The sequence below is a fragment of the Homalodisca vitripennis genome, chromosome X (genome assembly GCF_021130785.1).
Source record: "Homalodisca vitripennis isolate AUS2020 chromosome X, UT_GWSS_2.1, whole genome shotgun sequence".
NCBI lineage: Eukaryota > Metazoa > Arthropoda > Insecta > Hemiptera > Cicadellidae > Homalodisca > Homalodisca vitripennis.
The window spans coordinates 89,803,971-89,828,150 of record NC_060215.1 but is presented as its reverse complement, the minus strand read 5'-3'; the positions used below and the strand labels follow the sequence as shown (position 1 = coordinate 89,828,150).

The 24,180-nt window shown below is 30.2% G+C and overlaps 1 protein-coding gene across 1 annotated transcript in view; it reads right to left on the bottom strand.

Annotated features, from left to right (window-relative positions):
- LOC124369330 (CUE domain-containing protein 2) overlaps positions 1-24,180 on the bottom strand; it is a 55,148-nt gene that overhangs the window by 6,587 nt on the left and 24,381 nt on the right. Inside the window, exon 5 of the mRNA XM_046827289.1 lies at positions 23,656-23,955. Within this exon, the coding sequence (XP_046683245.1) occupies positions 23,656-23,955 (300 nt within the window). The remainder of the gene's footprint in view (positions 1-23,655; positions 23,956-24,180) is intronic.

Below are 24,180 nucleotides of genomic sequence, written 5' to 3'. Positions count from 1 at the left end.
CATAAGTTTTATTCATTGTAATAAAAACTGGTAAATTTGTACTAATGAAACCAGCTTAAAAATAAATTGTTTATTTTATTTTAATTGAACATTTAAAAAATGCTAAAAAATTAGTGTAACACATTTTGTGGCAAGAACCATGTTAAAATTACATTGTTGAACATCAGTAAATTTTCAATACTAAAAATGCTCTATTTTCTGATAGAATAATTCCTTTGAGATGCGGTTTGTGGCATTCAATTCAGTAAGCTATTACCTTTAAAATTATGTATCACAAGGTATAGGCTTCCATTAAGAATATTCACGATACCCTCGGCAGGACGTCCCCCGTTGGTGTGACATAACAAAACATTGTTCCAAAAAGTAGATGCCCAATCTCTATCACGATTGTAAGAGGTTTCAAATTTATATTTAAATTATTAAAGGATATATTTGGGTATTTCCAGACATAATATACACCCTGTATATATATATATATATATATATATACATTCACCCGGCATGTGAGAGATCCGGGTTCGAGTCCCGGCAGAGCAAGTACTTTTTGTGAATCAATGTTTATTGAAAAAATTAAATTCGGCTATTGCCATTTATACCAATTTAATTAATGTATATGTGCGTGTGTGTGTGTGTGTGTATATATAAGTAGATAATAATATGGGGTTCCTGGCGCACTTTCGGAGCCGACCGAAAAGCAATGTAAAATACTGTTCAATGTACCATAAAGGAAGCTGAGAAATAACACAGCAAATCTCAATGAAAAATTAACCGAATCTACAGTCGTTCGTCTCCAAAAGCGATCGGTACATTACTATCTACTCTGTGGAATGAAAAATTAACCAAATCTACAGCTGTTTGCTTCTACTTTCTTAAGCTGTGCTTTGTAAAATGTTGTCAAATCTGCTACGAATAAAGGAAAAATCTTCAATGACAGTCGAGGTGTGCTACTACAGACCGACCATCACGATAATCGCTTCGCCTGCGTCATATCCGTAGTGATATCACGCCGTGAGAGGCGCAATCGTTGGTTTACAAGCACCATTTAGTTAAATAAATTTTTCTATCTAAATGGAGCGCGAAAAAATATCATGTCCGTTCTGCAAAAAAGAAATTTTAAGAAAAAACTATGATCGCCATTATAATTCTAAAAGTCACGAAAAAAACAAGCAAATTTACGATAATGAACTAAATTATTTAAGACAATGGGCTAGAGAAAATAAAATTGCCGATCACGAAAACATGTTTAATATTGAGAAATTACGTGAATTAAAGAGAAATTTCAAAGTTGAAAAGAAAAATCTCGACCTATTTAATGATGAAAAACTTCATTCAATAGCTGAAAAGTTGGCTATCGGTACTAACGATAAAACCAAGTCTGAAATGATCGAAGAAATTGATAAAACTCTTAAAGTAAAATCCGAAAATATCATTGATGTAGAAGTTTTATCCTCAATACACGGTCTTTTCAAGCAATACATTTTAACAAACTTGAACGACAATTCCATGTCAATTTACAAATATCTTTCAATTATGCGGTCAGAAATTAAAAGTTTAATCGAGAAATTTCAAGAAAATGTTAAAAATATGAAGGGCTATCTCTCTTTGGAATGTGAATACGAACGAACTTTAGTGAATGGTGAACCGCAAACATGTCTAATGTATTTTACTATCAAAGCAGACGAAATCTTTGACGTAAACGACTTTATTACTAAGCAATTTAATAAATTAACACATCGAGAACAAACGAATAATCCAAATAAAGGTTCCGGATGGACATTTAAAAGTTGTAAACAACTAGTTTTGAGCCTTAACAAACACGAAATGATGAATGCAGGATCATACATCGATTTACCAAAGAATATCAAAGATAAAAAAGCTTGTATAAATATCAAAAATAGAGATGATTTTTGCTTTATTTACCCAATAAGATGTGCTATTGAAAAACCAGAAAGAGACTGTGAACGTGTAAAGCAATACGAAAAATTTGTGAATGACGAAATATTTTCAGGTTTTGAGTATCCAATGTCTCTGAAAGATATACAAATATTTGAAAAACGAAGCTACAATTCCAAGTATAAGTATCCAACAATGTCTATCAATGTCTACAGTTTTGATGAAAATATTAACATTGTTCCGTTACAAATTTCTGAAAAATATGACGCTGAAACAAACATTGATTTATTGTATGTTAAACAAGATGATAAATCTCATTATGTTTTGATAACCGATTTAAATAAGCTTGTTTCTTCGCAGTTGTCTAAACATAAAGAAAGAAAATTTTTGTGTAGAAGAGCCATTTTTACAAATCTGGAGATTTAACAGATCACTTAGAAATTTGTAAAAATCATGAAGTTTGTAAGCCAATTATGCCATTTCCAGGTCAAACAACTAAATTTACTAATTATCAAAAGAAATTTAACCATCCGTACGTAATTTATATGGACTTTGAGAGCATATTAGAAAAAATTCCGACATGCAAGAACAATCCACAAAGATCGACTACAACCAAGATTCAGAGGCACATTCCTTATGGTTTTACTCTATATTTAGTGTCGAATGTGACCAATCGCATGTACAAACCGATATGTTATCGTGCCAAAAATGAAGAAGATTTGAAAAACGTCCCGACAAAATTGTTTGAAGAACTCAATAAATTATCGAAATACATAGCGAAAAAATATAATTCTAAGAACATGAAACCTATGAAATTGACAGAAGAAGAAGAAATTTCGTATCAAAATTCAAACGTTTGTCATATCTGTGAATGGTCTGCTTATGATGTTGGGTCAATTCAGTATGGTTTTACTCCTGATAGTTGGAAAGATAAGAGTTATAATAAAGTGAGAGATCATTGTCATTTAACCGGCAAGTTTCGAGGCGCAGCTCATGCATGTTGCAATCTAAATTTGAAATTTCCTCAGAATATTCCCGTTTTCTGCCACAATATGTCAAATTACGATACTCATTTGTACATAAAAGAATTGGCTAAACAATATGGAAATGTTGATTTGATTGCAAACACCGATGAAAAATATATAAATTATTCTGTAAATTCTGGATATGGCTATGAATTCGAAGGTGATAAGCCAAGAAAATTCATCAAGTTTTCGTTTGTAGACACGTTCAGATTCATGGCCTCGTCTATAGAAAAGTTAGCTAAAAATCTAAAGAGAGAAGACTTCAAACATACAAATCATTTTATACAAGATGGAAGAATATTGAATGAGATAATAGAAAGACAGCCAAATGACGACGACGAGATTTTTAAAATTCTATCTGGAAAAGGAATATTTCCCTATGAATTTATCGACAGTATTGAAAAACTTGATTACACAGAAGAATTGAGAATTCAAGATTTCTATTCACTTTTGACAGATGAGAGCATATCTGAGAAAGATTTTCAACACTACTTAAATGTTTGGAACAAATTAAAAGAGAAAAATCTAGGAAATTACTCTGATCTCTATAACATTCAAGATGTTCTATTGCTCGCTGATATCTTTGAAAATTTCAGAAATATTTGCTTAAATTGCTATAAACTTGATCCGGCACATTATCTAACAGCTCCCAGTCTTGCATGGGATGCTATGTTAAAATTAACGAAGATAGAATTACAATTAATTAGTGATTATAATATGTATTTGATGATCGAAAAAGGTATTCGCGGAGGCATTTCTCAGTGTATTAAACGATATGTGAAAGCAAATAACAAATATTTAAAAGATTTTGATAAGACAAAGCCCGAAAACTATTTACTCTATCTCGATGCAAACAACCTTTATGGGTATGGTCTTATGCAAAAACTGCCGTTTAGTGATATCAAGTGGATGGATCCTAAAACGTATACAAAAGAAGAGTGGCAAGAAACAATTTTGGAACTCACTGGCGACGAAGATTATGGCTATATTCTCGAAGTCGATCTTGGATATCCAACGAATTTACACGAACATCACAAGGATTTACCTCTTGCTCCCGAACATTATAAAAACAAACTTTGCACAACTCTACTGGATAAAACTGAATACGTTGTTCATTCGAGAAATTTGAAGTTCTATTTGGAACAAGGTATGATTTTGAAACATGTGAATAGAGTTATCGCATTCGATCAGAAGCCTTTTATGAAAGAATACATTGATTTTAACACAAACATGAGAACCAAAGCTACAAGCGACTTTGAAAAGGACTTTTATAAGCTGATGAACAACTCAGTGTTTGGAAAATCTATGGAAAATGTGAGAAACAGATGTGATATTAAGCTTGGAAATGAAGAATTTTCAATGAAACAAGCTAAGAAAACAAATTTCAAATGCTTTAACATCTTTGACGACAACTGTATAGCGAGTCACATGTACAAACAAAAGGTTAAATTTAACAAACCGATTTACATAGGATTTTCAGTTCTCGACCTCTCAAAATTGCTAATGTACGAGTTTTATTACAACAAATTAAAGAAGTTTGATCCAGATTTGAATCTGTGTTACATGGATACAGACAGTTATTTCCTAGAATTGAAACGAGATCCTTTTAAAATTATTAAAGAAAATATAGATGACTTTGATACAAGTGATTATCCAAAAGATCATGAATGTTTCACTACTAAAAATAAGAAGGTAATAGGGAAATTCAAAGATGAGTTAAATAGCGAAGTTTTAGAAGAATTTTGTGGTTTAAGGTCTAAGATGTACTCGTACAAATATCTAGATAAAAACCCAGTTAGGTGTAAAGGAATTAAGAGAAGCGTTGTAAATAAAACAATAAATATCGAAAACTTGAAGAGATGTTTGTTCGAAGATAAAGAAGAATTTAGGGAGATGACAGTCATCAAAAGTTATAAACATGAGTTGTACACTGTTACCATAAACAAGCTGGCACTGAACGCTAAAGATGATAAGAGAATTGTCCTAGAAAATAAGATCGATACAGTACCGTATGGCTATAAAAATGAAGCAAAATCTGATATATTAGACGAATTAAATAAACTTGGAAACTTTGATATGTAAATGGAAGATGATTTAATTCACTGTCACAAGTGTAAAAAGAAAACGAAAAATATAGATTCAAAAATCGTTCAAACTCAAAATGGATTGTATAGAATTGCTGCAAAATGTTCAAAATGTAAGACAAACAAGAGTAAGTTTATAAAGAATCCAAATCCAAAACCTGTTAAGCAAGAATTGAAGACTAAAGATAAGATAGAGATTGAAGCTCGAGAAATTCATGCACCAGTACGAAAAAAGTTTAAAAAGAGAAAAATTATAACATTAGGAATTGACGATTTATGGGCAGCAGATTTAGTTATAATGTCTAACTATTCAGATCAAAATGATGGATTTAAGTATATGTTAAATGTTATTGATACTTTCTCAAAATATGCTTGGTCAAGAGCTATCAAAAGAAAAAAACGGCAAGGATATTTCAAAAGCTTTCGAAGATATAGTAAAAGATGCCATAAGGATCAATCACAAACCTCCTAACCTACTTCATACAGATAAGGGTTTAGAGTTTAAAAATAAAGAATTTAACGATGTTTTGAGGAAATACAACATTAAGATTTATCATACTGAAAACGAAGAGAAATCAAGTATTGTAGAGAGATATAACAGAACTCAAAATGAGAGAATGAAAGTAATTTTTGAGATTAATAAAAACTTTAAATGGATCGATATTCTTCAAAAAATCGTAAACAATTATAACGATACAGTTCACAGCACAATCAAAATGAAACCGAAAGACATAGATAAGGATGCAGAAAAGGAGTTATTAGAGACCGTTTTCAAGTATGTTCCACCTGAAATTCACACGAAAACTAAATTTAAAGTCAATGATCATGTAAGAATTGTTAGTAAAAAACAAACATTTTCGAACAAATATAAGAACAATTGGTCAAGAGAAATCTTTGTGATTTATCAAATTAATAACACAGATCCTGTAACTTATAGTATAAAAGATTTAAATAATGAAGAAATAACCGGAAAGTTTTATGAATATGAATTGAAGAAGTCAAAACTGTAATATAAATTTTCTATATATAAATGGCGCATCAAAAGAAATGTACAAAGTGCAAAGAATTTAAAGATTTAAATGAATTTTATAAAGATAAAAATAGGAAAGATGGAATGCATTATAATTGCAAAGATTGTGAAAGGGAATATCATAAAGAATTATATGATAAAATAGAAAAATTAACTTTGGAAGATAAAGAATGTCTTAAATGTAAAGAAACTAAAAAAATTTCAGAGTTTAATAGTGATCACTATAGTAGAGATAAGAAAGACTCATATTGTAAAGATTGTGTAAAGAAGAATCTTCATAGATTATATTATGAAGATACTCAATGTGAATGTGGAAGAACTATAAAATGGTTAAATAATTATCAAAAACATTTACAAACCAAATATCATAAGTTAAGAGTTTAACATTTTCATCGTGTAATAATTTTTTTCTATATAAATGGAGTCTCAAAAGAAATGTACAAAGTGTCAAGAAGAGAATAGAAAAGACTGTTATTGTAAGGAATTATATGATAAAATGAACAAATTAACTTTAGAAGAGAAAAAGTGTTACTTTTGTAAAGAAATTTAAAATTTTTCTGAATTTAATAACTGGCAGTATAGTAAAGATAGAAAAGATGCTTTTGCAAAGATTGTGCTAAAAAAATTTTCAGCGAAAGTTATAAAAACGAAATGCCTTGTGAATATGAAAAAAGAATTCTACAATGGTTACCTAGTTATGCTAAACATTTACAAACAAAATATAATAAATCGAGAGTTTTTAGTAAAATTTAGAAACATTTTCATCGTGTAATTTAGATATTCTATAAATCAGTCGAGATTCTGCCATATTTGTAGTAAAATGATTTCCGTTGTATAAAATATTCAAAGATTCTTTCATTTGGTTATACAGATTGATAGAATTTGGTTCGTCATCAATGAACAAAATCTCTAATTCAGGATAATTTATTTTTAGATGTTTTAATCGGTTTGGTATTTCTCGTTTCTGAGCTCTGATAACGTAATAAGGCCATTCCCACATGTGATTCTTCTTAATTAACACAAAAACATGGTGTTTTTTCTTATCAAAATCTTTACATACCATATCTCTCTTCATTAATTCCATTCGCAATTCTTGATTCTCTATTTTCAATGATTTCATTTCATCTTTAATTTGCAAGTGTTTAACTTCGTCCTCTAAATATTTAATCTTGTTTTCAAGTTTGTACTCACCAAATTTTCTAATGGAGGGTAAAACCTCTTTTGTAACCCACTTTTGAAAGGTTTTTGCTTCTAATTTATTAGATCTTAGTATTAAAGAATAAAATCCAGATTCATTAATGAAAATAGTGTCAGGATGAAGATTTTGAAAGGGTCTATGGCATAGACTCTTGTAATTTATATATTTAAAGGCTATTTTCTCGTCATTATCAATATTATTTATGATAGCTTGTCTAGTATTTTCATATTGTAAAATTTCTGCAACATCTTTAGCCTTAAACCAAATTTCATTATTTTCGTCAACAATCGTGCAAATGTCTTTATTATTGAATGTAAGTTGATTGTTGAGTAGGTCTACAACTGACTCCATTTAGATAGAAAAGAAATTTAACTAGTAATTTTTATTTTGAGAATAAAGGTCAGATTCATTGATAAAAAACAGTGTCAGGATGAAGATTGTTAAGGGGCCATTCGAATAGCCCCTTGTTTTTTAAGTAAAAATATTGAATTTTGTCATCATCAACTCATTTTTATTCCTTTTTCAATCTTAAATATATTGTTGTTTTACTCTCATTATTTAATAAATTTCCCTCAGAGTCTTGTATAGTTAGAACGATTTTTTGAATGCTTTTAATATTTTTTCTAATTGGAATATAATCGATTTCATTCGGTTTTTCACTGATTTTTGATCCATAAGCAACATTTGGGAAAAAAGTGTACAAAATTTCAGATTCTTTGTGTAAATGTTCGGTATGATTTTCAAAACTAGGTTCAACGAGATTGCAGTGCACTTCAATTACATCAAACGGTCTAAATTTTGGCGTTTTATTTCCTAAATATACCTGATTTGGCTCAATAGTTTCTTGAACAAACCCTAACAAATCTACAATAATTGCTGAAAACATTATTCTTACTGGTGATTTTATTTGAATTTTATTAGAGAGATAATTTTTTTGCATTTCAAACTTGTTTTCGTCAAAGTTTAAAGATTTATCTGATTGTTTGAATGTTTTCAGATAATTTTTAAGGGAATTTTTTATTTGATCGAAAGTATAATATCCTTTGTTTAAACCATAATATTTTGTTATGTTCTTCTCACTAAATCCTATACAATAAGGAGAACTTTCACTAATATTTATTACAAAATTGTCAGAATAAAATCCGCTTAAACCGATAAAATAATTTGATTCTTCCTCTAAGTGTATAGGATGTTCCAAGTTTAAAAAAATTGAGAGCTTTCTGAAGTCAACTTGAACAGCTTCATTTTCGCAAGCGTTGCTTCAAGATGAAAATCTTCTATTTAAATGGAGAAATTTTTAAAGCAAAAAGATCAGATAAAACTTCAAACGTTTGAAGAAAATAAGAAAGATCAACCAATCAGATTGTTAATTGTTGGTTCAAGTGGATGTGGAAAAACAACTTTATTATTGAATTTCATCTACAATAGGTTGATTCCTTATTCCAATTTGTACGTCTTTAGCAAGTCTTTGGAACAAGACGCATATAAAAAATTACAAGAAAGATTTGAAAATATTGAGAAGAACTTAAGTAAGAAAATATCATATTTTTATAATGCTTCCGAGGACATAGTTCCGTTAAGCGAATGTAAACCCAATTCGTTAATTGTTTTTGATGATTGTATTTTGGAAAATCAGGACGTTATTAAGGAATATTTCGTAATGTCTCGTCACAAAAACATATCTTGTATCTATCTTTCCCAATGCTTTTCAAAGGTTGATAAACAAGTTATTAGAAATAATTTGAATATGTTGTGTGTTTTTAAGCAAGACGATCACTATTCGAGAAAGATTTACAACAATTATGTGGGATCTGATATGAGTTTTAACCACTTTAATGAATTGTGTGATAAAATTTGGAAAGAAGACTATGGATTTTTAACTATTAATCTAACTTTGAAGCCTAAAAATGGTAAATATCTGAATAAATTTTCCAATATAAACGTGTGATAATCTAGTTGTTTTCATGTTTTTACGTTCACGTTTACGTTTCGTGTTCTCGTTTTTACGTTCCACGTTCACGTTTTACGTTTCACGTTCACGGTTTACATTCCACGTTTCGTGTTCTCGTTTCGTGTTCACGTTTCCACGTTCCACGTTCACGTTTTACGTTTCGTGTTCACGTTTTACGTTCCACGTTCACGTTTCAAAATTTTTCTAATTAAATGGTGAACGTAACTTCTGAAGAAGCGAAAAAACTTGATCAAATCGAAAAGAAATTAATCAAAGAATTTAAAGAACAGATTCGAATTGATGAAAAAGAACAAGAATTTATTCAAAAAATCAATCAACCTGTAACTTCTGCAATAAAAAACGTTGAGGGCAAAATTGAAAATGTTTTAAGTGATAATCAAAATTTGATGAATTTGGTTCCAGTTGTACGACAATTTGCCGATATTTCAATTCCAGAATCTGAGTTTGAATTGCCAAAATTACCATCTTCAACACCATTTAGACCTCGAATCATTGAAGACTCTACCATAGTTGAACCAATAAGTCCTGGAACAACGGATATAATAATTGGTGAAATTGGTAAAAAATTTCTTCCTAGAGCAAAGGATGATAAATTTGGTTTGTATTGGGACAGAAAAAAGAAAAGTTTTATGATTGGAAATTTGCCCGTGAATTTTGAGCATAATGATATCATTATTAATGAAAAAACATATGAAGGAACTCAAGGTTTATGGAGATTATTAACAGGCACTGATGTTCCAAAAGACGGTTTATATTCTGAAGAAGACTTGAAAAAGTATACTGAAATTTTATGGAAATCTGATTCAATTTACAAAAATAATGATCCATCAACTAAGAAACCAAAGTCAAGTAAAGGTAAAAAATATCTCAATTTGATTAAACCAATTTGGGAAAAAAGAATCGAAGGATCAGGTGTGAGAAAATACAGTGATAATAAGATTGAATACAGATATATCGACGATTTGACAAAACTCGATGGAATTATTAATTATATTTATGCTCAAGAAAAGGCTGGAAACAACAATTTTTTGAACGAAAAGAAAGCGATTAAAGATTTTATTTCGAACAAACTTGATGAAATGATTGAAAAACCTGATGGAATTAAATATTTAAAACGAGTTTTGCCGGCAATAAGTTCATCTATGATTGAAGGTAGCGGACTTTTGAATGATTTTATCAACAATTTACCTTTTGAATTACACGTACCAACTTATCAGTATCTGGGGCCTGGCACAAAACTCGAAAAAAGACTAAAAAGAGGAGATCCTGGTATAAATAAATTAGATCAAGCTGCTATGGAACACGATATTTTTTATGCAAAACATAGAGACACAAATTCCAGACATATAGCAGATAAAGTTTTGCAAGATAAAGCAATGGATAGATTTTTATCAAAAGATGCTAGTTTAGGTGAAAGATTTGTTGCGCTTCCAACAGCTGGAGCAATGTTTTTGAACTTGAAATTTTAACTATATAAATGGAGGTGAATGTAAATTTCAGCAAAAATCAGAAAGAAAAAATAAAATCCGCTTTTAAGAAGAAAATACCCGTTAGTATTCAATTTAAAATAGATCAACTAAAAAATGGCGAAGATAAGATATTTTTAACAAATAGACAATACAATAAACTCGAAAAACATAAGAAAAACAATAAAGGAACCAGAATAGAATTTTCTTATAATCAGTTGAAAGAACTTAAAAATGGTGGACTTTTGAAAGATTTATTAGATTTTGGAGAAAATATTCCAGTTGTTAAAAATGTTGTTCCTTATGTTCGTAAAGCTGCTCCAATCGTTAAAAAAGATGTGATTCCTATTGTTCGAAACATTTTAAATTGGTTAGATAAAGAGTTGGAAGATGTTACAGGATCTGGATTAGATGAGAAAACTTTGAATTACGTGAAATCAAACATTGAAAAAAAAAATTTAAACCTTTAACATTCGGGGAATTGGAAGAAATCTGCAAAAATATTAAACATTTTAGAGGAATCTTCATGAGAGATACATTACCTGAAAAAGTTAAGAAATTTGAATGTGGAATTGTGAATTTAGACTCGATTATGGGAAGTGGAACGCATTGGATTTGTTATTATAAAATTGATAAGAATGCATGTTATTTTGATTCGTATGGAAGAATTGAGGACAAACCACCTATAGAATTGATTAAATATTTGAAAAAATCAAGCGTCTACTACAATGATTCTCAGATTCAAGACTATAAAGATCCCCCAATTTGTGGTCATTTATGTGTTTTTGTTTTGAATGAACTGAGTAATGGTAAAGATTTTAAAGAAGTTGTTAACAAATTATTACTTAATAAATATGGATTCACAAAATATTTTTGACGTATTTGGAACACAAATTATTCAAAATGTAGATAATAGTTTGAATTTTGATAGTTTGAGAAATGAGTTTGATAACAAGTTAGAAAATTTATTACAAAACCTTCCAGATTCAGATATGTTTGCTGTCGAGATTGAAGATTTTAAAGCAGAATATGATAACAAACTTGCAAATTTCATGAGTTCAAATGAAGTTGCTGATAAAATAAAAACATTGGAAAAAGAAGTTGATGATGGTGTAAAAAAATTATTTACCAATTTAATGTCTCATATCGAAAAAGCTGATAAAATTACTGAAGCGATCAAAGTTGAAAAGAATTATGTTAGTTTGGCTAATAAAAAAAGAATTGTCGGTGTTCGACCTGGTATTGACAAACATGATGTTGTTGTTAAAGAACAAATTTTAAAACCTCTAAAATTATCAGAAAACATCGATATTGTTGATTTACATGATCCGAATGTTAAAAATGCCTTAGATTTTAAAGGAAAAAGAATTAGCGGTGTTAGTAAAGGAATTAATCCATTTGATGTTGTTGTAATGATTCAATTAGAAGATCCTATTAAAATGTTTAATGAACTAAAACAAAATTATGAGAATCATAAACAGCATGTTAAAGATTTTACAACAGAAGTCTATGAAAAACTTGATGAAAGAAGTAAAAGATCAGTAGACGATGTTGGTGAATTACTTGATAAAGTAAATAAACTAGAAGAAAACTTTAATACATATAAAAATGATGTTAATGAATTAGTTGGTGAAGTAATTAACAAAATTCTGGAAGATTTTGATACACGTTTCAATGAGAAAATAAACTTTTTTGAAAATTTGGGTACACGTTTCAATGAGAATGTAACACATAATAATGAATTACTTAAAAGAATAGATGATCAATACTCTTTATATCTCGATAAAGTAAATAAACTAGAAGAAAACTTTAATAAATTTAAAGAAGATGTTAATAAATCTTTTGAAAACATTGATAACAGATTTAATGGAGTAGGTGGTTACGATGACTAATTTTCCTTATATAAATGGCGCTCATATATTGTGTGAGATGTAAAGAAAAAACTGCAACAAATGATATAAAATACTATGCAAACATTAACGGAGTTAAAAGAATTTCGGGAAAATGTGCTGAATGTAACTCAAAAAAGAGTCAATTTATAAAAACTTGATTTTGAAATTTTTTCCTAATAAATAGAGATGGCGGGACATTACAGTGCTTTCGATCTTTTTATCATGCAACACGAAAGAGATTTGAAAAAAGAACATTGGGATGACATTTCTCAAAAATATGAATTATCCGAAGATATGATGAGATTATACGTAAACAAATTGAATTGGTATAACATTGCTAAATATCAAACTTTATCATCAGAGTTCATTCAAGAAAATATACATTATCAATTAAAAGATCATATGTCTGTTCTTTGTCTCTATCAACACTTGAGTATAAAGTTTTTGGATGAAAATAAAGATACAGTTGATTGGAACAATATTATAGATAGCGGTTACTATCCTGTGCAAATTTTATTGAAATATGTGACCGAGATCGCAAAATTTAAGGAAGAGAATCCTGAATATGACGAAGTAGATCATTAAAAATGACTCTAATCTTTTTAATTATTTTACTAAAATTTATATCTTTTCTTATAAAAACGTACATTAGATCGATGAAAAAATGATACACGATGTTTAAAATTTCTAAATTTTCTCTTATTAAATGGCGGACTACAGAAAATATGCTAGTGATATTGAAAGGGCGGAGTTTAAAAATTTCTATCCAATTAGTAAACAACATTTGAATGAACCGAATAAAAGAACTGAGTTTAATATTGATTTTGGAGATAACTTTTGCTCGTCTAACTTCCAGTTTTATATTTCTGGAACTTTAACAAAACAAGATGGTCAAGCATATCTTGGAACTGATAATGTTAGATTAATCGATAATTTTATACCGTTTTTATTTTCTAAGATTGAAGTAAGAAAACACAATAAATTGATAGAAGAAGTCGAAAACTGTGGCCAATTAAGCACAATTAAAGGAACTATTTCGTATTCAAAAAGTGATGTTATTTCTCAAACTTCTAATGGCTTTGAATCAGATTTTAAATTTGGTGTTTTTGAAGCAGCTGGAAATTTATCTCATTTTGGATTAGGATTTTTTGAAAATGTTACTATTCCGATCTATAAAGGAGGATTTTATCTAAGTTTTATAAGAGCAGAAGACGATGATGTGATTCTGAAGACTGCAACTGGAAATGTTATGCCTGTTGATGGAAAAATAACAATTACAGATTTTTTTTATTAGAGTTCCAATGATTGATTATAAAACCACGAGTAAAATTAGGTTGATTGATGAAATTACAAAAAGTCAAAACATTATGTTTAATTTTCTAGATTGGCAATGTATTGAACAAAAAGGTATTTCCGGAACAACTTATTCGTTCGATATCACAAATATTTATAGAAATATCTTCAATCCCAAGTTCGTTATCATCGGTTTTCAAACAGATAGACAGAATAATCAAGAAAAAATCCTTCAAAGTTTGATAGTTTGGATGTAAAAAATATCAGAGTAAAATTGAACGGTTCTTATTATCCAGATGAATTACAAAATTTAAACATTTCAGGAGGTCTTTACAGAATCATGTATCAGATGTATCAAGATTTTAAGAAAGTTTACTGTAATAATAAGGAAATGTATTACAATCCTAAAGAATTTTTAGCGAATAGACCTATTTATGTCATTGATACAACAAAGAGTTTGACAAATATTTCTGGTTCAAAGAACGATATAATTATCAATATGGATTTTCAAAAAGCTGTTACAAACGCGATTTGTTATGTGGTTGTGGTTTCTGAGAAATTTTTAGCCTATGATGTGATTAAGAACGATATTAGAGAAATTCAGTAAAATTTTTGAAAAAATCGTATTATTGTCTATATTATTCATTGGATAATTCTACAACTTTACAGAATTGTTAAAGACATTGATATAAGTATTCATTTTTAATTTCAAAAGAATATCTTAAAAAATGGGGATGATATTAACAAAAAACTATTCCAAGGTCATCTTAAGGGTTGGACCGGAAGTTATGATTTAAAAAAATACTTTAATATTTACTGATCCTATATACCAAATTTCAGCAAAAAAAGCTCCAATAGTTCTCGAGATATAAGAGTTTTAAGATAAGGGATGATTGGGGTAGTTTTTGAAAATTTTGTTATTTTCATGAAATTTTAAGTTGAACTCGCTTGTTTTTGAAGTTTCAGATTTTTCTGATTATTTTTTTTTTATTTTTTTATGAATATTAAGAAATAGGGGATGATTTCACCCTTATGGATAAGTTAAGTCGAAAGAGTTAAGTATTTACTATATGTGTACCAAATTTCATTAAAATCGGTTGAGTGGTTTTTGAAATATAAAATTATTAATAAATTTGTAAACTAGCACTCCTAATTGAACAACTTATATAGCAGAGATATAGCTTATAACTTTCGAGACTCTCCGTAGCTCAGTTGGTAAGACGCTTGCCTTCAAAGCCTGAGGTTCTGGGTTCAAATCCCAGAGCTTCAGGCGCGCTTTTTTATTGAGGAAGACATGGTTGTCGTTCAGTGGTTGGGGACAAGTCTTTACACGAGTGGCCATAGTGTAATGACTATAGAACAAGCCGAGTAATGACAACTGTGGTTGGCGCGCCATTTGCTTCCTCACCTTTCCACTTCATTCCTTAATTCCTTCTCTTCCTTAATTCGTTCATTACATTCTCACATCGTTCATTAATACAACATTACACTTACAAAACACCCAACACAAATTCCCTAATTGTATCTCTCCATCAACTTCTACACAGTAGTTACCAAAGAAAATTGAGACTTGGGAACAAAAAAATTCCAGAGTCTAAGACCCGAATTACAGCTCCTAGCCATTAACTTGGTTGGACAGTAGCAGTGCAGGGCCAAGTCTCTAAACAATAGACACCGTAGAAGTTGAATGTGATGTGATTCCCCATAGCGCAAACACGCACACTAACAACACTACACCAAAGACACAATCATTCATTTTGTCTTTTACAATAATTGATGATGTTCATATTATTCTCTTTCATTCCTTCTAAAACTTCAAAAATATACTCTTTCGTTGATGAAAAATCTCGATTTCTTCCGGAATAATCTTTGTAATCATAGACAAAATATCCTAAATAGTTGTACAATAGAATGAAATTATTTATATTTATCTCTGTTGTAGAAATGTAAACACAAACATTTGCGCTGAAAAATTTATATCTCGGCAGAGTTAGTTCCATAATCTCCATTTAAACAAAAAATCTTTCTGTTTAAATGGAAGAGTATAATGCCAACTGTTACAAGTGTTATAATAGAGGAGAAATTATTGATAAAAAATATTTAGTTTGTAGAGATTGTAATTTAATTTTGTACGAAAGACCTAAACCTAGGAAATTTCGAAATAAACTAACACATTTGAATAATCTGCTTACAAAATTACAATACGGAGGTGAAAAACAAACAAAATTTGTTACAGAATTTAGAAAACAGAATAAAAATTTTTACTTATCTCTTGGAACCATTGACAAAATTATTTTCCTTTTCAAAGAATACATTAGGTTTGTAGGTATCGATACACACGTTTATTATGAAAAGATATTACCTGTATTTTTTCATTATCTGGATGTTGAATTTGTCTACGATTTTAAGCCAGAAATCCTCGATGATTTTATAGTACATTTGGAGAAAGTAAATGAAGAACCTCGTCAAACAATGAAGATGTTGGCAATTCCCTCGACTTCTCGAGTGATTGTTAGCAAATTTCATTTTTTCCGTCTTTAAATTTTTTCTATTTAAATGGAGTTCTTGAAAGAGTTAAATGATATTGGAGAATGTAAGTTTAAAGAGTATAAGAAGTTAAATGAATTGGAAGAAAGGAAGAAACATAGAATCTTGAATTTGGAGAAAATGAAAGATAAATTCGGGTTTACAATAATTGCCGAGTTGGAAGATTGTAAAGTACACTTGCCGAACAGATTTTTGACTGTTTTGGATGAAAAAAAGATTAAAGAATTAAACAAAAATGAAAAATTACACTTGATTGTTACTGGAAAGAAGACTATAAAAGATAAAGAAATTATAACAATTAACTTTGTAGAATAAAGTCTTAACTCTAAAACTTGCAGTCCCTCCCCACGTCATAGTACTGTTTTGATAACCATAGTTGGTGTCTTTCTTCATAGGAATCACATGGAATATTATCTACAGTAATACCTTTTGTTTCACACAAAATGTGGCTATATTCTATAAGAAAAATTCTATAATGCTCTTTAATGAATTGTGTTGATAAATCTTGATACTCACAAAAATTCCTAAGAAATTCATCAATTAAGTCTTGATTATCTTGAAAGAACGTATAATATGGGAAAAATGTCATAAAAAAACGATGAAAACTCTCTGTTTGTTTATTTTTTACTTTCTTTTCAATATCTTTCGTAATTATATTAAATATGTAATCCCTTACTTTTTTAGTTTTTTGCCGATAGTAAAACACTCCATTAGACGTTTTTTCTGCAAAAGACTTTACAAGTTCTTTGAATTCTGTATCATTTAAGGAAAGTATCAACTGTTCTTTAAAATGTTTTGGTAATTCGTTGAACTCGTTAAAATTGTCTTTCTTTGTAAGTTTTTGAAATGCTAGAAACTGAAGAGAGCTTGGTGAGTTCATGTTGTTTATTTAGTAGAAAAGTTTTTTATTAAAGTACAGTATGTTTTTAGTAAAAATGTTTTAAATTGATTAAATTTTATTAAGATAAATCCTTTATTCGTAGCAGATTTGACAACATTTTACAAAGCACAGCTTAAGAAAGTAGAAGCAAACAGCTATAGATTTGGTTAATTTTTCATTCCTCAGAGTAGATAGTAATGTACCGATCGCTTTTGGAGACGAACGACTGTAGATTCGGTTAATTTTTCATTGAGATTTGCTGTGTTATTTCTCAGCTTCCTTTATGGTACATTGAACAGTATTTTACATTGCTTTTCGGTCGGCTCCGAAAGTGCGCCAGGAACCCCATATTATTATCTACTTATATATATATATATATATATATATATATGTTCTTCTTCAGACAATATTGTATAAATATTTACAAATATATTAAACTAACTAGAAAAGATAAACGAGAAAAGTAACTGTAATTTAATAATAAACAGTGAAAAAATACCTCACAGCAGATTTTTCATCAAAAATGCCAAAGAGTAAAAATACAATATTTTTTATTAATTAATGAAGGTTCAAACCAAAAGGAAATTTTGATTACAATTATATTTTGGAAATAAATATAAGTAATGTATTTACTTGGCATTGTGGTTCCACTTAAGCTCTACATATGCAATAAGAAGCAATTTAACAAAATTGTGTTTAAGTACATTAAAATTTAGCCTAAATGAAACTATTAACTCTCAGCATCTAAGAAATAAATAGAGCTGGAATGCTGAAACTGCTTACATAAGTTTTTTTTTAGTTACTATGAGTTCACCATGAATAAAAGTACTAAAACACGTCATTTATGAAGGAAAAATTGGCCCACAACATTAAATTTCAAAATTACTGCAAGAAACAATAAAGCAATGTTTTCCTTGACTAAAATCTTCCTTCTGATTGGTTTACTCTATTTTCTCTGTTTTCCTAAGGAGATTGGGCTTAAACAGTTTCAATCAAAAGATCTTTAAATTTCCTGGTAATACTAAAAGTTTTAAAATTTAAATAAAACAAAAAAATGATTTTAGTAATATACTGTGTATTACACTTTTTAGTTTAATTTTACTATATTTAACTCAGAGGATGTTTTGCTTAAGTTTTGTCAATTATACTGTTTTTATAAAGTTGTTGAATCTATAAATTTATGTCATCCTACTTTTGGCCTTGACCCTTACGCTCGAAAGGCCAGCAGCACTGGCTATACCAAGGTTGCAGACTCTTCAGTGTATAGGCCCACTACACATCATTATCTTATTTGCACAGTCAATGTTTAGATCAGAACTATAGGCTAATTTAGTTTCAGGCTCGATAAGTTTCAGCACATGTTTAGTGGCCAGTAGTGCTGGCCTTATGAGCTATAGACGTATTAATTATATCTTGGCCACTACAGCTGGACATACAAAATAACATTACGGCAAAAATTCATCCATCCTTCCGACAAAATGGCAACAGCCAGTACAGCTTGCCATTGAACTCCAAGGACAAATTATAAACACTGCCTTCGAGTGCATAGGGTTAAGTCCAAGTCCGATCCTTGTGAGTCAACATGAGGGTTCATCTCAAAGGCCAACTTGGAGCAGAGGAGTTTCCCAACTTACTTCTTAAAAGAGGACGTAGGAGCATAAGCAAAGAAAATGTTAAGGTAACATTAAAAAAATCTATACATCTGTCAAGGATCTTAATAGTTAATATAAAAATAGTTATCCCAATAATAGCATATTACACTAAAAAAAAACCTGATGGTAATCATTAACAATTATTGGGCAGAGCTTTATTGGGCCAACTTCCTACTGAGATAGTGAAATTAATATCAATCTGTGAACTCTGTTGTGGAGCTGGAGGGTGTAGTTATGTAGTTCACTACCCTGCAGAGTTTCTATACACTTAGAATACACATTGGATTCCTCTTCACAATATTTAGTTGAAAGTTGGTGTTCCAATAATGCTTTTGCATAATCTGATTCTTTAGAAACTGCAATGGTAGGTAAGTGCAGGTTGAAGCTTTACTAGAAACGTTTTTGAAGCAATTATCTTCACAGGCTGTGGTAAACAGCCACTGTTTCCTACTAAGGTATGTACCGCTAAGACAATAAACAGAGGGCAAGGTCAATCTTTGTAAGTGCCAGGAGTGGATTTATGGATTGAATGTTTTCCTCACGGCCAATTGTATGTGGTTTGTTCATGATTAAGTTCTTCTAACATTCTGGTAATATTGAAGCCTGAGGGACAAACAAAGTTTAAATATAGTTTATCAGAGATTTTATTAACCCATTCACCTACTAATATTTTAGCACACAGTTGGGCCAAGGAATTCCATTATTTTTGCCTATTATTTAGGTGTGCAGATATTTAGCTGTAACTTTCTAGTAAATCATTGTTTAAAAAAAAAGATTTTGTAGCAGTGTTTTTCTTGAGCTTACCTACCATTTAAAACTCCCTGCACCAAAAAAAAAAACCTGTAAATGAAGATATTACGAGATATTACCTATAACATACCGGTAATAACATAAATTTATTTATAAATAAAATTTTATGTTGCCCACCACCAATATTTTATTTCCAAAATGAAAACCTGCAATGGAATTATTATTGTGTAGCCTACCTTATTTGTCCTTAGAAGTCACACACCAAAAGAGTTTTGTATATTTCATAGTATATTTACACACAATTATATCGTTTTTATATTATATACCCTACCATATTTATATTTATATTCATAAGAATTGATTAGCATTGACAAGGCCTACGACGTCAGTTGCCGGTCCGATGTCAGGAAATTCCTCTTCTGAATCGAAAATATCGGAGTATTCAAACTGTTCCCGTGTCACACGATCCCATTCCACATCTGATTGATCACTACCGGTACTGAATTCTTCACTACAATTATTAGAATCGTTCATAAAACGACCTATTTCACTGTCACGTAACCTATTACCAGCCATGTTTACGGACACTAACAACAACAGGTATCATATGGAGTAAATCCATCTGTTATTCTTTGCTTACGTCAGTTTAGCCAACTAATGAAAAAAATATTGTTCTAAACAAATAAGTAACCATAGAAACGAAACATAGTTTGATTAGTGCAGCTATCTGTCGAGTTTAAAGTGAACTATTACTGCCGTGGAAGCGCTCCGTCGAAGTATGGCAGGGCCCGCGGCGGAATGGCTTCGTCGAAGTAGGTGAATGGGTTAAAGTCTATGTTTTTGTCCAACAGTTCACTGTTGGAAGTCTTATGTTTGTGCCGTTATAAAAGTATCATTTGACTTCAAACCAAAACTCGTCACCTAGAATGTGTGCACTATTTTACCACAGTGGTACTTTCGGCTAATATCCATATATAAAAAGAATTCAAATTTTTGTAACAAATAAGTAATTTCATTGTGTAATAGGTTTTTTGTCTCCTCCCCTTTTTTTATTACACCCTTATGAACCCGGAAAACCTACGAATAAAGAGGTTGATGACAATAAAATTTAGGCAAAGGCATATTTTACATAACTCTAAAGATCTTGGAAAAATGTGAAAAAATATGTAGAAATTTAATTTGCAATAACCATTACATAAGTGGCAACCATTTAATGTTTCTAAGAGAAAATTATTAAATTATATTTATGCTAAAAAAGTAGTATCAGATGTATGATGTTAGTATAGGTACATCACAAGAAGTAGATTTTTGTCAAACATTTAATTTCGTATCACTATTATAAGTTAATCTATTTAAAAATCCAATAAATTTTACAAATCACCAGAATCAGCTGTATGTGTTCAATTTCTCTGTGCACCAAGTTAGCAGAAAATAGCTACAATTAATAGGTCTATAATTTGCTGAGTACCAGATTTAGATGTATATGCTAAAACGTGTATCTGCACCCAAGTTTGCAATAACAGCTGGTCCATATTTCACAAAGCACCTGAGTCAACTGAATATTTGACCTTTTCCACTTAAGGAAAACTTTGAATAGTCATATAGTTATATTTCTTAAAGTGTATAATATTGTTTGGACCATAAAATAAATTTATACCGTACTCTTATAACGAGTTTCAATGTAAATTTTGCAATTTGCTGTTGGAAAACCTATTCTACAGTTAAGATGAGTTTTTTAAACAAAAATAATTTTGACTTTTGAATATTGTATTCTAAAATTAGTATTTAAAATATTAATTTAAGTTTATATTTAAGTTATTGATTACAATTAATAGTTATTATAATTAGTAGGATAGTTTAGTTTTAGTAGTAATGTATCGACTTGGCTTGAGATACGTATTGGGACATCAATATTGATCATTAATTTTCATGACAAATAATGTTTATTATTACTATTAATAGTGATTTGTTGGTTCCATCTTTTTAATTCAGTGATTTAAAGAAAATGGTTCCAGCAATTTAGTCATAGCACTTTTATTAATACACGTTTTTCAACAATTAAATGTTCCAACAGTAATAGTTACTGCAATACTTGAATACTTTGTAATTCAGATATAGACTTAAAGATTTTATTGAACTATAAAAATGTAACCAAATTAAAACTACTGTTGAATAGCATAACACAAAATTACACTTTAAATTTAGGTTATATACTATGAAGAAAGTGTATAAATAAATACATAATAATAGCATTAAAAAATTACAAATGAGTTCTATCCTCCATACTAATGAAACAACCATCCGGAAACTTATAGGAAACTTAAAAGTGCATAAAAACATGGGAAAACACTCATTATTTCCTTTGAGTACCATTTCTAGCTGCATGTTCAATGAGTGCCATTGATTGTCACAAGTAATCCCAAACTTTCCAAGGAAGACCTTCAACCAAGGGCATTTCCCTTCGCACATGGTTACTTTCTCCAAAGTTTAGAGGGCAATCAACAGGGTCAGTCCGTTCATGTGTTCTGATGGCGATTTCCAGGTATATCTTTAGAATAACCTTATATTTGCATTTACAATTTTTTTTTAATTGAAATTCTGATTGGTTCCAATCTTGAACAGATTTTCCTGTTAGCTCTCAGTTCCAGTTATTTTCCTAAGAATAGTGGATCTAAGAAACGATTTTACTTCATACATACATACTCTTCAGCACACCACAAGGTGCCTTCACTGTTGTAGATTTTCCCTGTAAATTGCTATAGTTAAAAAATATGATGTATTCATTTTACTGTATAAAAATATGTTGCATTACATGTAATGGATATATAAAAGCTTTTCCAACAGTAACTGTAGTTTGGTTATTCAAAATATACCCCGTCAGATAATTGCCAATAAGATTTAAGTACTTATCATACCTCTATTTCTAAGTTTTCTAGATTTGAAAATTTAGAAATAAAATCTTCCAAAAATTCTGGTGCCTGCGCCTTTAGCCAGCCAGTGACAGCTTCTTTTGAGTACATTGTCATCAAACCTCTCGTTACCACCCTAAACAAACTAGACCTAGAAAGTTGTGGAAAATTATCCAGAAGCTCAAAAATTGAGAAACGTTGATCTTGTAAGCAAGTTCATCATTCACCACTTATGGCCTGCCACTCCGTTCGTTGTCGTGGACGTTTGTTCATCCACTTTTGAACAAATGAACCCGTTCACTTACACTCCCTTCACCCATAACGTTTAGCTCATAAACGGCACAAAGTTCTCTATGAATAACTATTGCCGAATATTGTTTTATTGTTAAAAAATCTAATTAAAGCAAGCACTTCATGTTTGCAGGAAATTCAAATGTAGTAAACATTGTGCAAAGCTATAGAAAATGAACAAACACTTGTACTAACTGCCATGGCTAGATGCAAACTGACCTACTGAGCATGCCAGTGTGTGAGAGAAAGTGCTATCCCCACTACTACTAAAACGAACGGCGGTTACTTTTGGAATAGCCCTTGTATGTTGAGTATCTCTATTGATTTCTGCGATATTTTCAGTGCTGATTATTACAAAACAATATTAAAATTAAATTATGTTTATGTAACTAGTTAGAGTCATCTTTACAAGCACAGAAACCTCCTATTCCATCTCCGTCACACTACCCAAAATTCAACTTAAGATATTAATTTATCTGAAATTAGATTAAACTTGCTTGGCCTGTATTCATTTACATATAAAATAGTACATAGTCAGATCAGATTGTGTAAGCAAACTAAGTCTGAACAATTTTTTCCTAGGTAGTTTCCACCATCCTCCCAATTTATTTTTTTAATGAATTTTGAGGAAAGTTCCAACACTATTTACATGATAAAAGGCAATTCACAGCTCTTTGATAGCATAACACAGGAAAAGGTTCCTTTGAGATACAAATTAAAAAATCCAAATAAATTATGGTTTATTGTAAACAATAAAATAGAAAAAAGCTTACCGATTTTGGAGCTACTGGTCGATGTTCACGCACATCATCATCTTTGTCAACAAAGGAATATCTCTGAATAATTCTATTTTTAAGTTCTTGGTCATCTACAACGAATTTCTGTTGTGATCCCACTTGGAGGACAGAGGCGGATGTCAAGCTTTCACCCATCTCCTGACGGTCAAAGATGAGTTGAGCTGCCTTAGCAAGATCACCTTTAGCGATTGCCAGACACTGCAGCACCTCCTGCTCACACACTGTCGGGAATGTTTCCAGTAGAGTGGCAGTCTGCCTGGCCACATAGTTGCTCTCCTGAAACACCAATAGCTGTATTCTTTCAGTGAATGATTAATTAGTTATTTGCTTTATATATGCAGTTACTGCACATGTTTGATGTAAACCAAAACTCTATACTAACTAAAGACAAATTCATATATCAATTAGAATGGTTACAAGTACAATACAGGCATAAGGCTGAATCATTGGACCTCTTTTATTTTTTGTAATTAATAATGATAAAGATAAAAATAAACAATC